General features: G+C 53.2%; 2 protein-coding genes across 2 annotated transcripts; both read left to right on the forward strand.

Moving 5' to 3' along the window:
- The first annotated feature begins 1,600 nt into the window (after positions 1-1,600).
- Positions 1,601-4,006, forward strand: CHCHD2 (coiled-coil-helix-coiled-coil-helix domain containing 2). Its single transcript, XM_074922712.1, has 4 exons — positions 1,601-1,770; positions 2,267-2,513; positions 3,089-3,245; positions 3,689-4,006. Exons 1-4 carry the CDS (start codon positions 1,721-1,723, stop codon positions 3,697-3,699), a joined length of 465 nt encoding a protein of 154 aa, XP_074778813.1. The 5' UTR covers positions 1,601-1,720; the 3' UTR covers positions 3,700-4,006.
- Positions 4,007-5,434: 1,428 nt separating this feature from the next.
- On the forward strand, positions 5,435-13,197 carry PHKG1 (phosphorylase kinase catalytic subunit gamma 1). Its single transcript, XM_074922788.1, has 10 exons — positions 5,435-5,826; positions 8,220-8,353; positions 8,643-8,818; positions 9,121-9,175; positions 9,789-9,854; positions 10,074-10,237; positions 10,824-10,914; positions 11,900-12,053; positions 12,144-12,269; positions 12,883-13,197. The coding sequence occupies exons 2-10, from the start codon at positions 8,271-8,273 to the stop codon at positions 13,132-13,134; spliced, it is 1,167 nt and encodes a 388-aa protein (XP_074778889.1). The 5' UTR covers positions 5,435-5,826; positions 8,220-8,270; the 3' UTR covers positions 13,135-13,197.
- The last annotated feature ends 726 nt before the right edge of the window (positions 13,198-13,923 follow it).

Here is a 13,923-nt window from a genome sequence, read left to right on the forward strand (position 1 = left end):
AGTAAAATAAACCAAAGATGCCTGCAGACACAAACTCCTACAGTAACACCAGCAGTCTGAACTTACATGGATGCTGCTGTTCTGATTATGATATACAGTTTATCTCCTAATAATTTTGACATTAACAGCAATGGCTTTTCTGACTAAAGTTGTGCTTTTGGATTACCATTTCTATAAAAACTCACAATATTCACACTTTCTTCATCAGACAATAGTTACATCCCCTTACATACAAGATATTGAAATGCCTGGTTTTATGCAGTTACCTTCTTAGAACTGAAGAATTCTAAACAAGCAATTTTTTGTCACAATAACAGCTTTACAATGAAATGATAATGTTGCAGGGCAGCAATTACATTTTGGGGATGAATGTGTGTATATGTACTCTAAAGGATAAGAAGGCAGGTTCTTGCTTATAATGGAAAATGGAGTTGTTCGAAATTTCACTTTGTGTTGAGCCCAATTTGGGAGTTTATTAACTCATCAGGTCTAATCCTATGTATGTTAGTCATCTGGACTCTTTTCATTCTTTTCAATGGGGTTTTAGATCGAGGAAAAAAATTAAATACTCATGTGCTGTATTAACTGAGTAAACAGGGATCAGATTTTAGCAGAACATTTTTACCTCTGGTACATCTGGACTTACGTAGTAAACTTTAGGGACTATATTTTAATTATATTCCAAGTCGTATGACAGAACATGCATCCTTTGCCTTATCATTATTGAATGATTAATGTTTTGGTAAAACTCTGCTAAGGTTAATAACTCATGGCAGGTTCCAGAAATCATTTGTTTTGCCTAAAGAACTCCCTCTATAAAGTGCAGTGAGTGCACTTTATTATACAGCTCTGGATCTAGTTATCGTAACTACACAGTAGAAGACCTGACTTTCATTTATTCTCTTTCATTTGCTGTTTTTATTGTGTTCCCCTCCCTAGGCTATGCGATACATGTTTTCAAACTGCCTTTCACCAACTGTCTCCACACTTCCCAGTCTTTTTTTTTTTTTTTCCCCAAAAACCAGCCACCTTCCAAACCCTGATTCAGGGGTGCAGAATTCCGGGGACAGCTGAGACAGGGTCAAGCCTTGCTGGAGCGACCAGTGACCGTGGTAGTGTTAATATACATCCTGTGTTACAGCTGCTGCGTATAAAGATAGCAACGTAATTAATACACTAATAAATTAAATTTAAAAGCCATTCCTCAAAATACAGCGTCTCAAAACACAAACCCGATGTGCACACGCCAGCCCGTGCAGATGACCTTGTGCGTGGGGCTGAGGGGGCAGGAGGAGCCTTGGCTCCTTTCTGGGGTGATGGCGGTGCGCTCCAGCCTTCTGGGTGAAATCCAGCAATTCTGCGGAAAGCTGCAGGGCGCTTTGGAGGCTGCCTCAGGGTGCCTCGCACGCCGCCTCTGCGCTCCTCCGGGCGGGAAGCGTTTCGGCGCGGCGGAGGGCCCGTTCTCCCCGCAGGGACCCGCCGCCATGGCGCCCGCGCGGGGCCGTTTCCCGCTCCGGGTCAGCGGCGGGAGGCGGGCGGGGCAGGGGGCGTGTCCGCCCCAAGCCCCGCCCCCCAGCGCGGCGTGACGGCAGTGACGCGGCGCGCGCGGCGGCTGTCGGGTGACCTTCAGAGGCGGCGGCGGACGGGCCAGGCCGGGCCGTCACCCTCCTCCTCCTCTTCCTCTTCTTCTTCCTCACCTCAGCAGCGCCCGCTCGCCGCGATGCCGAGGGGTGGCCGGAGCCGCACGTCCCGCGTGGCGCCCCCCGCCAGGTGAGGGCCGCTGGGCCCTTTCTTCCCCACCCCCGTGTAGGCCGCAGGCGGCAGCGGCCTGTCCGCCATTCCGAGGTTGGGTGACGCGCCGGGGTGGGGGTAACGGACATGGCGGGCGGAGGGGTGCCCGGCTCAAAGCTCGGCTGCTTTGAGCTCGGTTAGCGGAGCGGGGTTAGGCGCGTGGCGGGGCCCGGCCACCGAGTGCCCTATGTAATCAACCCCTTTTAAGTTAGACCTCATTTCCCGCGAAACGGCGCAGTTCTTTGGGGGGTGAGAGTGCTGCCAATCTTTAAACCAGCCAAAAATCAGCCCGTAAACCTGGCCCTGTTGTGCAGAAATCACTCGCCAGACTATTGAGTTTACCATTGAGTCTTCGCCATCGACGTGCAGGATGTAACAAGGAGGAACTGTAAATGCTCATCCCCTACAACCAGATGGCCTCGGCCCAGTGTGAGTTTAGAGTGCTGATGAGAGGTTTCTCTTTATGTCCTTGCAGTCGGGCACCACAAATGAGAGCTGCATCACCGGCACCTGCTGCTCGGGCACCTGTCCCAGCAGCAGCACCAGCTTCTGCGGTGGCTGCTCCTGCACCGAAGCAGCCTGGTCTGATGGCACAGATGGCTACAACTGCCGCTGGAGTTGCTGTCGGCTCTGCTGTAGGCCATACCATAGGTCATGCGCTTACAGGAGGGTTTGGTGGAGGAAGCAGCTCTGAAGCCGCAAGGCCTGATATTACTTATCAGGTAAGAGAAAGCACGACTGGATGCCAATTAATGAGGTGTAATTAACTTAGGACATCATTTATATTTAGGCTGAGGTAATGGCTGTAGATGTAGAGACCACAGAGATCATGGCTGGGAAAGCTGGGGTAACTTAGCAACTCAGTCTCTAAGGTAACTACTACAATCTCCATGAGGATCTTAAAAGTAGTTCAGAGAGATGCATGAATAACACGTGTGTGTGGTAGGGTGTTGTTTCCTGCTGTAGTACCCCTCTGATTCAGACAGGACTTCTCTGTTCCAGGTCTGATGATGGTAAGGTCTATTGCAAGATCTTTCTGCTCAAACATTAAAATAATGCTTTTACCTTGCCAGAGTTACACAAGTGTTTGTAACTTACAAAACTGTTCAAAATGTGTTGTGCCACTGCTGGAAACGTATTTTGTACTTCACGCCATTATTTGTTTTCCATTTAAAAAGTAACTCAACATTTTGACTAAAACACAGGGAGGAAATACACAGCGAGCAGTACTGGGGTGGTGTGGCTTCGTAGGCTGGAGCTGTGGAAAAGGAACTTAGGGAGGTGTCTGCCGTTTCAGGAGCCCCAGGCAGCTCAGCCTGCCTACCAGCAGCAGCAGCAGTTTGCTCCTTGCCAGTATGAAATGAAGCAATTCCTGGAGTGTGCACAGAACCAGACTGACCTCAAGCTGTGCGAGGGCTTCAGTGAGGTACTGAAGCAGTGCAGGTTTGCTAATGGTAAGTGGGAACTACTAAATGAGCTAAGTGGTAAAATTATCATGGGAATTTCCTGCTTTTTTTTCAAACCACCCAGTAAAGAACCGGGGATTGATACAGAGCACATATACTGAAGTCAGTTAAAACAAGTTGCTGTTTTGTTGGGCTTCCTGTTTTGGCCCTGTACTGTAGCTGGAGGTGAGGGGGGGTGGAGAGAGGATGAATTGGCTGCAGCTTTTGTGCTGGTGCATGGACCGAAGCCAAGTAGGAGAGGGGTGGCAGTGTTCTTGGAGCATCAGCATGGCGCTTCTTTGGCTCCTGCCCTGGGAGAAAGGACTACAGAACGCTGGTGTTGGGGTGGACTGCTGCAGCTCAGCACACCCCAGCTGAGGGGTGGAATAGCACCTGCCATTGAGGGATCCAGACCTTAGTGCAATTAACTGTGATAACTTCTTACCTCACAGGTTTAGCCTAAGCCTGCACAGAGCAAGATTGCTGAAGACCATCTTACAAGAACTGACCGATGAATGAAAAAAAGCTTCAGTAATAAAGTCTAAATCTGTCTGGTATCTTGTTAGTTCATATATTCACACTGTTGTCCTTGTGGCTTGATTCCTGCCATTGCCGCTACAGATGTGATACAACTTACAGCAGCAAATTAACTTAGCACAAAATGAAAGAATGACCAATAAAGGAGAATGACCTAATTTGTGTTGACTGGTTTGCTGATTGTTGTGTTGAATGTAAGTGATAATAGTGTATAAATAAACTCTCTAGAAGTACCTTGCTTTAGTGGGCTTTGGAGTTGAGTCTGAAGGGCGAGCATGCGGGAGCTGCTTTTGGCAGGCTGGTGCCCAAAGGGCTGGAGCGACAGGAGTTTGGCAGGAGTTGAGAACCGCTCGTAGCTCAGTGGTTACCTCTGCTCACCAGCTAGCTCCTGCTTCAGCGTTTGAACCCCACAGGCAACTTCTGCCGGCTCGAGTACGCCAGCGAAGGCTGTACCTGGCTCCATGCCATTCTGTGTGCAGCAGGGCTCGGTTCCCCAAGGGCATCCTGTCGTACTTTATAAACAAACTCTATATTTGGATTCAAGAGATTCTGAGAAATTCCTTCCCTCTGCTCAGAGAATCTGCCATTACCTGAACAAACCTATGCACCATCAAGCAGAGATAATACAATCTTTAAGACTTGCAGTTCCTGCTAACACAAGCCAAGACCAGGGTTTTTTTCTTCCTCCATCTTGTGATAGAAGTTGTGGACTGAAACACAAGGAGGTAGCCCAGCTGCCCACGGGTGGTGAGGCCTTTTCCTCCTCGCACCTGCATTAGGCAAGTGACAAAGCTGCTGCTGCCACGCGAATTAAATTAAAAAACCCTGACATTTAAAATTTACTGATGCCAAGTGCAAACCTTCCCATTTTCCATCAGAGGGAGCAGCCAGCTCATGCCCTGCAGAGTGAGCAGCCTCCTGCCTTGTAAACCTGTGCTGCCAAGTGCTTGGGGGTACCGGGGAGGCATGTTCACGGGTGGGGGGGTGCTGGGGAATAACCTCACACCCAAACGTGCAATTCCTGTTAAAAATACTTTCATAGCATGACCTGTTTTTCCTGAACTGCTTTCGTGCTGCTGGGTATTCTGCCTGTCCCCGATAGCCTTCATCTCTGATCCACAGTTCCTGGAAGTGAAAAGATAAAATCAGTATTGAAAACGGGGAAGGGCTGCCCCAGGCATGGGGGATGAGGTAACAACTGCCTTTCCTGGTGACACGAGAAGCTTTGCTTCTGCTAATCAAGGTTGAAGGGGTTTCACCGTCCTGGAGAAAAAATAAAAAATAAAACCAGTTTGGGCCAGAAACACCCGTACTGGGCTGCTGCAGAGTTTGCAGCCGACATCCCCATAAACGCTCGTCGGGAGCGGGCAGGGAGAGGCACCGAGGCTTTGGGGGAAGCACAACGCCGCCGGTAAAACAATTTGCAACTCGCAGTGGTTGCAAAGCAACGACCCACGCAGGAAAGCCGGGAGGAGGAGGAGGGGGAGGAGGAAGAACGCGGCCCAGCGCGGGTCTGGGCGAGGCCAGGGCCGCCCCGCCGCCCCTCCACAGGCAGCACCGCCGCTTCGGCCCCGGATCGAGCCGAGCCAGCCCCGCGCAGAGCAGGGGGATGTGGGGGGGCCCCGCTCCTCCGCGCCGCTGCGCGGCTCTTCCGCTCCCCACCGCGGCCAGCCCGGCAGCCGCCTTCCCCCGAGGGGGGGCGAGGGGGTGGGGTGTCTGGGGCTCCCCCCATCACCCACAGCCGGGTTACCGCTCCCTTCCAGCCGCGGCCCTCCATGCCCGCCTGCCAAGTGTCTCGGCGGTTTATTTTCGGCTCGGGAGCGGCGGGGCCGGGCAGCCCTCAGCGAGCGGCCGCTCCCCCGCGCCCAGGGCCCGGCCCAGCCCGCCCCGGGCCCCGCCGCGGATTCGCGGTGCCTGCGGCGAGGTGAGGCCGGCGGCAAGCCCGGCCCTGCCGGAACCCGCCTGGGGAAGAAACCGCCTGCAGGAGACCGTGCTTTAAGGATTTGGGAGCCGGCGGGGGTTTGTAGCGACGCCGCAAAGCTTGCTTTCAGGGGTATTTTAAGCGTGATTTTTTGTTTTGTTTTGTTTATTTCTTATTCGCGGAGCACGCCGGGGCTGCTTCCCCGGGCGCTGCGGTGGCTCCTTCCTCGGTTTTGCTCGCCCAAGCGGGAGGTTTCGGTGCGGGGACACCCTCCCGAGGGGGGGTGTCTTGCCGGGGGTGCTGCTGCGGGGCTGGGGGCCGGCACCAGGCGGGGGTTTGGGGAGGGCGGCGGGGGAGGGGGGGCCTAAAAACTGACTTTAGCTTGGGCTTTCCAGTTTTATCTCCATGAATATTTGCATGTTATTGAGTATTTAGCAAGGCAAACCTTTAAACCCCTGTTGCACAGCAGCGGGCCGGGCACACGCAATGTCCAGCGCCGGCTCCGTTTGCTTTCCTCCATCTCTGACTCAAGACAGAAGCTTCCCCCCCCCCCAACTCCCCTGACCCCCTTTCCCCGCCCCCCCCCCCGCCCTCCTATGGAGCTCGTACAGCTCTGATAATAAAACCGCTTTATCCTGTTCGTGCTCTGTACCAGCTACTTACATAAAATCAGGATGTTTTAAACAAACTCCTGGGCTCTTCCCCCCAGGAGGCAGCTCACAGACCCCGGGCTTCTCCTGGCAGTGCTCTGCAGATGCTCCCCAGCCCTTCCCTACACCACCAACCCCCAGGACTTTGATTTCAGCTTCAAAAAAATCAGAGTTGTTGGTTCTCCACCTCCTTGGAGATAGTTTCTTTTCGCTGCTCCCTGTTCTGCCTCTCATTTCTACTTTCAGCCCTGAGTTGGTTTGGCATCGCTCATGATATTTCCAATGGCTAAAATTTTTATAAATTAAACCAAACTTACAGCTGTTTAGAAATGCTCCAGCCCTCATTAGACATCCCTCTCAGCAGCAAGAAGAGACAGACAGCTAAAACACAGCATCAGTCCTTATAACCAGGTCAGGACAGATACACTTTGATAATAAGATTTAAATGTACTTAAAGGTGCAAACCTGACTGGGAGCATCCTGGTAGAGTTATTGCCACCTCAGAGAGAAGGGCAAAGGAAAACCCCCAGTATTGGGGCTCTCCTGCCCACCTACTATCCCTCCCCCAGCAAGAAACTGTTGTCCCAAAGTGACAGTTCTGTTGCCCAAGCTTCTAAAAGCTGCTTTCCACACTAACTGTTTGGTCTCTGTGTACTTTTGTGGACCAGCTGGACCCAAACAATTGGGGTTTCAGCAATGCCAGGTGCAGGAACAAGCTGAGGACATCCAGTTCCCAGGGCTTAAAGGGAAACGCTGGTGAAAATTAGAGATCAGGACTACTGATTATTTTTCCCCTCTCTATCACAATATTGTCATACTGCTCCTCCTCCAGCAATGGCAGCACATACCAAAAAGACACCCCAAAACCAAAACACCCAAAAAAAGGAAAAAAGAAATGGTACAAAAGCCTTTCTGGAGTTTTGGAGGCTGTTGACACATGCGTGTGTGTGGCCGAGGAAGCTCGTTCACCCTCTGTCCTCAGGCTGGCGTGGCCCTGGCTGACCCCACACAGGGCTGGCTGTCCCCAGATACCCTGTTCCAGGCCTGCACCCTGACCCACTGAGCCCCCCCACGCCACTTCACCGACCCTTCCCACCCAATTTCCCTTCTTACTGCTTTTCCATTCACTTTAAACATAATTTTTTTTCTCTCCTTGTTCTCAGCCAAACCGTTCCGGACAACTTTGTCATCTTAAAAATAATAAGGAAAAAAAAGAAGGAAAATTAAAAAAAAAAAAAAAAAGGCAAGACAGATTTCAGGGCTTTGCAGGGGTCTTTGGGTGTCAGCGTGGGGTGACATTTCTGGAGGCTGCTGGTGGTGCTGAGGATCTTTGTACCTGCTGTGCCAGCACCACCTTGCTACTGCACGCTTTTGTCCCCCGGGTGAGCTTAAGGTGCTTCCCCTGCCAGTGCTCTCCCTGTGCTCTCCCTGCACAGCCTCGGCGGGAGACTCAAAAAATGAGTTAAATTGCTTTCCCCAGTGGGAGGAACTGGGAGAAGCATGGTGTAGCCTTAGCATGTGGTAGGAGCAGGAGGATGATGCCCTGCGAGCTGGGTGCAGGTGCTCTGCAGGAAGGGACGAAGTTTTGAGGTGCTGCAGCACTTCCCAAACCCTGGGCCCCAGCCAGGCTACGGGGGATCCAGAGGGATTTCTCCTGTTCTCAGTGGGATCTCCACTGTGTCCTGAGTGCAAAGCTTTGCTTTTTCAACCAGTGAAATACCGTCTTTGGTCCGTGGTCCAGGATCATCCTCCTCTTCCTTCTCCCTTCTCCTCCAGCTCAATGATTTCCCCTGTGGGGGCAATTGGGGACGGGGCAGGTCCCTGCTCCTGTCCTGGGTGCAGTGAGCACCCATCCTTGCTCTTTTGTCCTCGCAGCCCCTTTCTGCCACCAGACGAGCCTAAAGTGCAGCCAGACAAGAGCCGGAGATGACCAAGGAAGAAGACCTACCAGACTGGAACTCATCCAAGGAGTTTTACGAAAAATATGAGCCGAAGGAGGTTTTGGGCAGGTAAAGCTTGGTTTTGGCAAACTGTGGTTTCATGGACTCCAGTACTCGATAGCAACAGTGTCCTCTGGGAATCTGATATGAACAGGTCCCGTAACAGCATGGGGTTAAAAATAGCATGAAGCAGCACTTTCCATCAGCTCAAAATCTGTCCCACCAAGACAGGGTCACAGCGTGAGACCCACTCATGTGTGAAAATACCAACCAGCCCAGGTGTCGATGGCACGGCTGCAAAGTCAGGCTGGATGGGGAGTAATGGAAACCCCCATCTTGTCTGTGTTGTCCCGGGCAGGGGGGTGAGCAGCGTCGTCCGTCGGTGCATTCACAAAACCACCCAGCAGGAGTATGCAGTGAAGATCATCGACATCACGGCAGGTAACATATCCCCCAAGGAGGTGCAGGAACTGCGAGAAGCCACCACTAAAGAGATCGACATTCTCCGGAAAGTCTCAGGCCACCCCAACATCAGTAAGTCAGGCTCTGAGCATCAGGGCAAGGGGGTTTTGTGCCCCATTTATTCTTCAGGGTGTCCCTGGGAGGGGTTTTTGCGGTGAAAACGCAACGCAGGGCACCTGCATCATTTTCTCTACGTTGGCACTCCTACCAGCAGTGCCCATGCTGCCCAGGTTGTCTCCCAACCAAAACACTAGTGAAGATCAATTCATTATTTCAGTTAGCAATTAGATAAGCAATTTTTAGTTCCTGTCCATTTAATTAATGGACAGGAACATGCTATACGCTGTGCTCACCGCCCCTGTGTTTCATTACAGTCCAGCTGAAGGACAGCTATGAATCCAGCACCTTCTTCTTCCTGGTGTTTGACCTGTAAGTACCAGCTTGCCCATCACCATCTCCCCAAGCCCATTCCCACTCTGCAGGTGGCCGCTAGCCAACACTTGCCCCAGCTTTTTATGATCCAAACAGGGCAAAGTGGGGGCACAACCAGCTCTTGCTTAAGGTAGAAACGAGCCTTGATCGCTGTGAGTGAGCTCATTGCGGCCTCACCACCCCCAGTGTTTCCTCCCTGTCAGCGGCTCGGCACTGCTCAGGTTTCCCTGTAACCTTTGGTGGGAGCTGTCAGGCATCCCTGTGGGTTATTTATATGCCCGGGGGGACCAGGGTGCGCGTGACGCCGCAACTCCTGATGCCCAGGCAGCACGATGGATGTCAGCGGAGAGGGGATGGCATCGGGAGAGCCCTGCCCCTGTCCCATCCAAAACCTGCCCTCTCCAGGGATAGATTTTCCTCCTTCTGTCTGATGTTTTGCAGCAAGACAGAGGCATTTTTACCTTTTTATTAACAAGCTGTCATTTTGTGCAGTGGCTGCCCTGGGCTGTGAAGTGGCAGCAACCCGCAAACAATCCACCCCAGGGGCTCGGGGCTGGTTTGCCATTGCAGCTCAGCCACTGCCTGCCTCTGTTTTCTGTCCCACGTGCAGGATGAAGAGAGGGGAGCTCTTCGACTACCTCACTGAGAAAGTCACCTTGAGCGAGAAGGAAACCAGGTAAGACCAGCTGCAGATGGCTGAAAATCATGCTGCAAAAGCAGAGCATGGGTTCAGAGGACAATGACATGGCACCCGTGGGCAAAACAGCACTCTGGGCTGTGCCCCTGTGCTCAGATGTAGGGGTTGAGCTGCATGGTCCCCGTCCTTGTCCCCATCCCTGGGAGCACGGTGCTGGTGGGTGTTTGGGCTAGGAGAGGTGCTGTCACCCATCCCCAGGAAGATCATGCGCGCGCTGCTGGAAGTGATCCAGTACCTCCACTCCATCAACATCGTCCACCGGGACCTGAAGCCAGAGAACATCCTCCTGGATGACAACATGAACATTAAGCTGACAGACTTCGGCTTCTCCTGCCAGCTGCACGAGAATGAGAAGCTCAAAGGTAGGAAGATGCTGAGGTGGAGGTGATGCTGGGCTGGCCCATGGCCACCCTGTTGCTGCAGTGTCCACAGCAAGTCAGTGGAGTGTCTCCAGCCCCGCTGGCTCCTTGGGGCCAGTGTTGCTGCTGTGGGTGCAGACTGGTGCCTGTGAGCTTGGGGTGTCCTCCTGCCTGCACGTGAGCCCAGCTCTGCCTGTGCACAGCCTCCACACCACACTCCTTGCCATGAAGAAGTTGGTGTCCCTTAGGAAAACCATTCTATTCTTCCCACTTCTTTTTTCTTCCAGTTGATCCTTATTACCCTATCCATTTACTGCCCAGCATTAAGGTTTTACCCTAACTCCTACCTTGCACAGAGCCACATATCCAACAATGGGCATCCCCATTGCTCTCTCCACTCACTTTTTAGCCACTATAATTCACCAAGAATTCACATAAGATGCACGAGTTGCAGTTCCTCCCGGTGAGCACCATCACTTCAAAAATCCCACCTGGGATCCAGGCCCCCTTCACGGACTGCTCAGGGGTGGGTGGGGATGGCACAAACCCTCCAGGGTGGCTCAGGGGATGCTCTGCCCTGTCTTCACAGAGATCTGCGGCACACCTGGCTACCTGGCCCCCGAGATCCTGCAGTGCTCCATGGATGACGAGCACCAAGGCTACGGGAAGGAGGTTGATATGTGAGTGAGACACCCACCTTCCCACCTCGCCCCTCGGGCTGCTCCCAGAACATGTGTGGTTTGAGGCACAGTGTGAGTTGTGCAGATAGGGACTCATTTTGAGTGTTTAGAAGGAATTAAATGGTGCACTGAAAGACAAGCTCTGGGGCTGCAAGGGGCCAGCTGGGTGACCAGGAGGCTCTGGCACAGAGCTGGGGGAGAAGCAGCCTGAGGATGAGCCCATTTCCCTTCTTTGCCCTGTCAGGGAGGAGGGAAAGCAACACTTCAACACTTTCTGTTCACAAAAATCAGCTCAGGCTGGGCTCCAGGACACAGGGCTTTTTAAACACACCCTGTAGCCAGACATGATCCCAAGGCAGCCCCTGAGAGAGTAGCCAGCTCAGGAAAGCCCATCAGAGCCCTGCAGGGACTTTGCCACCATCTCTGGTGACTTCAGGCTCAGGTCTGCAGCAGTCAGAGCTGTGACTAACAACTTGAAACACACCAGGGCATTTCAGCACCTTTTCAGTTTAAATACACCTCTGCTAACTCCTACACCAGGACGCTTTGCTAAGGCTGCAGCCTTAGCCGAGACAGCCCCATAGCATCCAGCCTCGCTGGCACCACCATCTCCCTCCCCTAAAGAAACCTAAGAAAAACCAAGAAAGACAAATATCTCCAACTCACAGCTTCCTCCTGCAGCATCCAGGAGAGCAGCTCCACATCAGCTCAACCCAAAAACCCCAAACCCTTCCCCAGCAGCAGCAGGGCAGCCTCTGCTCTTCATTATCCATCAGGGCTAACAAGCCCCAGCAGCGAGCTCAGTCTCTCCTCATCAGACACCGTGCAAGGCAGATTCCTCCTGGTTTTCCAAGGAGGCAAAGCCACATGTAGCCCAGCATGTCCTGGCTGCGGGGAGGCACTGAGCCATCCCTGGGGCGTGGGTCCGGCTGGGTGCCCCCGGGGTGCTGCCTGGGGCTGGAGGGTCTGGCTGGGCTGCCCGCAGGTGGAGCACCGGGGTGATCATGTACACCTTGCTGGCCGGCTCGCCTCCCTTCTGGCACCGCAAGCAGATGCTGATGCTGCGGATGATCATGAACGGGGACTACCAGTTCAGCTCCCCGGAGTGGGATGACTGCTCTGACACCGTCAAGGACCTGGTAGGTGCTTGAGGATGGGAAAAGCTGGGGTGAGGCGGGGGGTTTGCAGACATCAAGGACACCCCAGGTTGATCATGTGCCCTCCTGCAGATCTCCCGGTTCCTGGTGGTGGACCCGCAGCAGCGGTACACGGCCGGCGAGGCGCTGGCCCACCCCTTCTTCCAGCAGTACGACGTAGAGGAGGTCCGGCACTTCAGCCCCTTCCGGAAATTCAAGGTGAGGTTGGGTATGGGGGTGACTCAGTGCCCCAACCTGGAGGCCGGGAGCTGCAGGAGCAGTGGGCTGGGCTGCCCAGCTGAGCCAGGAGAAACTGGGAGTTCAGGAAGGCTGGTGGACGTGGGCTTCGGCAGGATGTGGCAGCCTGTGTGGAGACCCTTCTCTAAGCACTATTTTGCTTACTTTCTGGTACTTCCTAAGGGCTTTTCCACAGAAGATGATCAATAAGAAAAGCCTGCCTTCCCTGCAAATCATTAAAAAATAATAATCACCTTTAAGGGGAAGTCAATGAGCCTGACACCATGTGGGCGCATCAAATGATGCGGAAGTTGATAAAACACAGCAATCCTTTCCCTTCCTTATAAGGCATTAGGGCAGCTCAGAGTACCCGAAGCGGTATTAGGTGACACATTTTAGGCTTGACCTGCAGTTTTGATGTTAAGGGCACTTGGAAAAAGCCCATACTGCCTACATGGGACTCAATACCTGTGCCAAGAGTTGGGCTCTCTCCAGACTCCTCCACACCGCAGCCACGTGGGATGCACTGGGGCCGATCCAGTCCTTTGTAGGACTGGCCATGAATTAATTCCAACCTGTTTCCCCCATGCTGCAGGTGATCTGCCTGACCGTCCTGGCCTCGGTCCGTATTTACTACCAGTACCGGCTGGTCAAGTCAGTCACCAGGGAGCTGGTGGTGCGGGACCCATATGCCCTGAAGCCCATCCGCAAGCTGATCGACGCCTGCGCCTTCAGGACCTACCGGCACTGGGTGAAGAAGGGGGAGGCACAGAACAGAGCTGCCCTCTTCGAGAACACCTGCAAGGCCATTTTGCTGACCCTGGCAGCTGAGGAAGGGCTGTTTTGATTGCCGCTGCGTAAAACGATGAGCTTGCTCAGAATTAAGGCAAGTAAAATCTTTGAAAACCAACTGGTGATATTTTTTTTTGCTTTTTCTCGGAGATACGGGTGGCCTCAGGTCAGGTGCAAATGCAGATCCATCAGATGGCTGTGATTTTCCCCTAGGGTGTGTCCTGCTGTAAGGGATGGGTTTGGAGAAGCTGCGTCTGGACGGCTCACCCGGCCCCGGAGTGGGACCCTTTTGGGGGAGCTGTGGGTGGAGGAGGGTGAGCAGTGCCCAGAGGGGGTGATGTCACCCACCCATGTGCTCAGAGCTGCTGGTCCCATCCACCACTTTGGTGGCAGAGGTTGTGCACAGCTGGTTTGTAGCCTTTATGCTGGTTATAACCTGGGAGAGGTGGGTTACTGGGTCGTGTTATCTATGCACTTAGAATTGAGCACACTCATCATTTTGCCAGTGCTCAAGGGTCAATAAAGGTGCCTTGTTTTACTTCAGAGAAGGCTCAGCAGATGGTACAAAGCTGGGACTTCTCAAGGAGATGGGGACAGACATACAAGTCCCCTTTCCAGGAACGTGCCCCATTGCTCGACCCCAGCAGCTGCCCCTCATGGCAGCCCCATGGTGGTGGTCACCAGGGGGGGCTGCCAGTGTTTGCTCGATCCAGCAGGGGCTGGAGGTCAGAGCAGCTCTGGCCTGGTCCCACACCCATGCACATCTCTGCCTATTTCAAATGGACACCAGAAGGAGGGCAGGAATACCTACCACACCAAAAGGACATTAAAGACAAACCCCCCT

The sequence above is a fragment of the Athene noctua genome, chromosome 19, assembly GCF_965140245.1.
Source record: "Athene noctua chromosome 19, bAthNoc1.hap1.1, whole genome shotgun sequence".
NCBI lineage: Eukaryota > Metazoa > Chordata > Aves > Strigiformes > Strigidae > Athene > Athene noctua.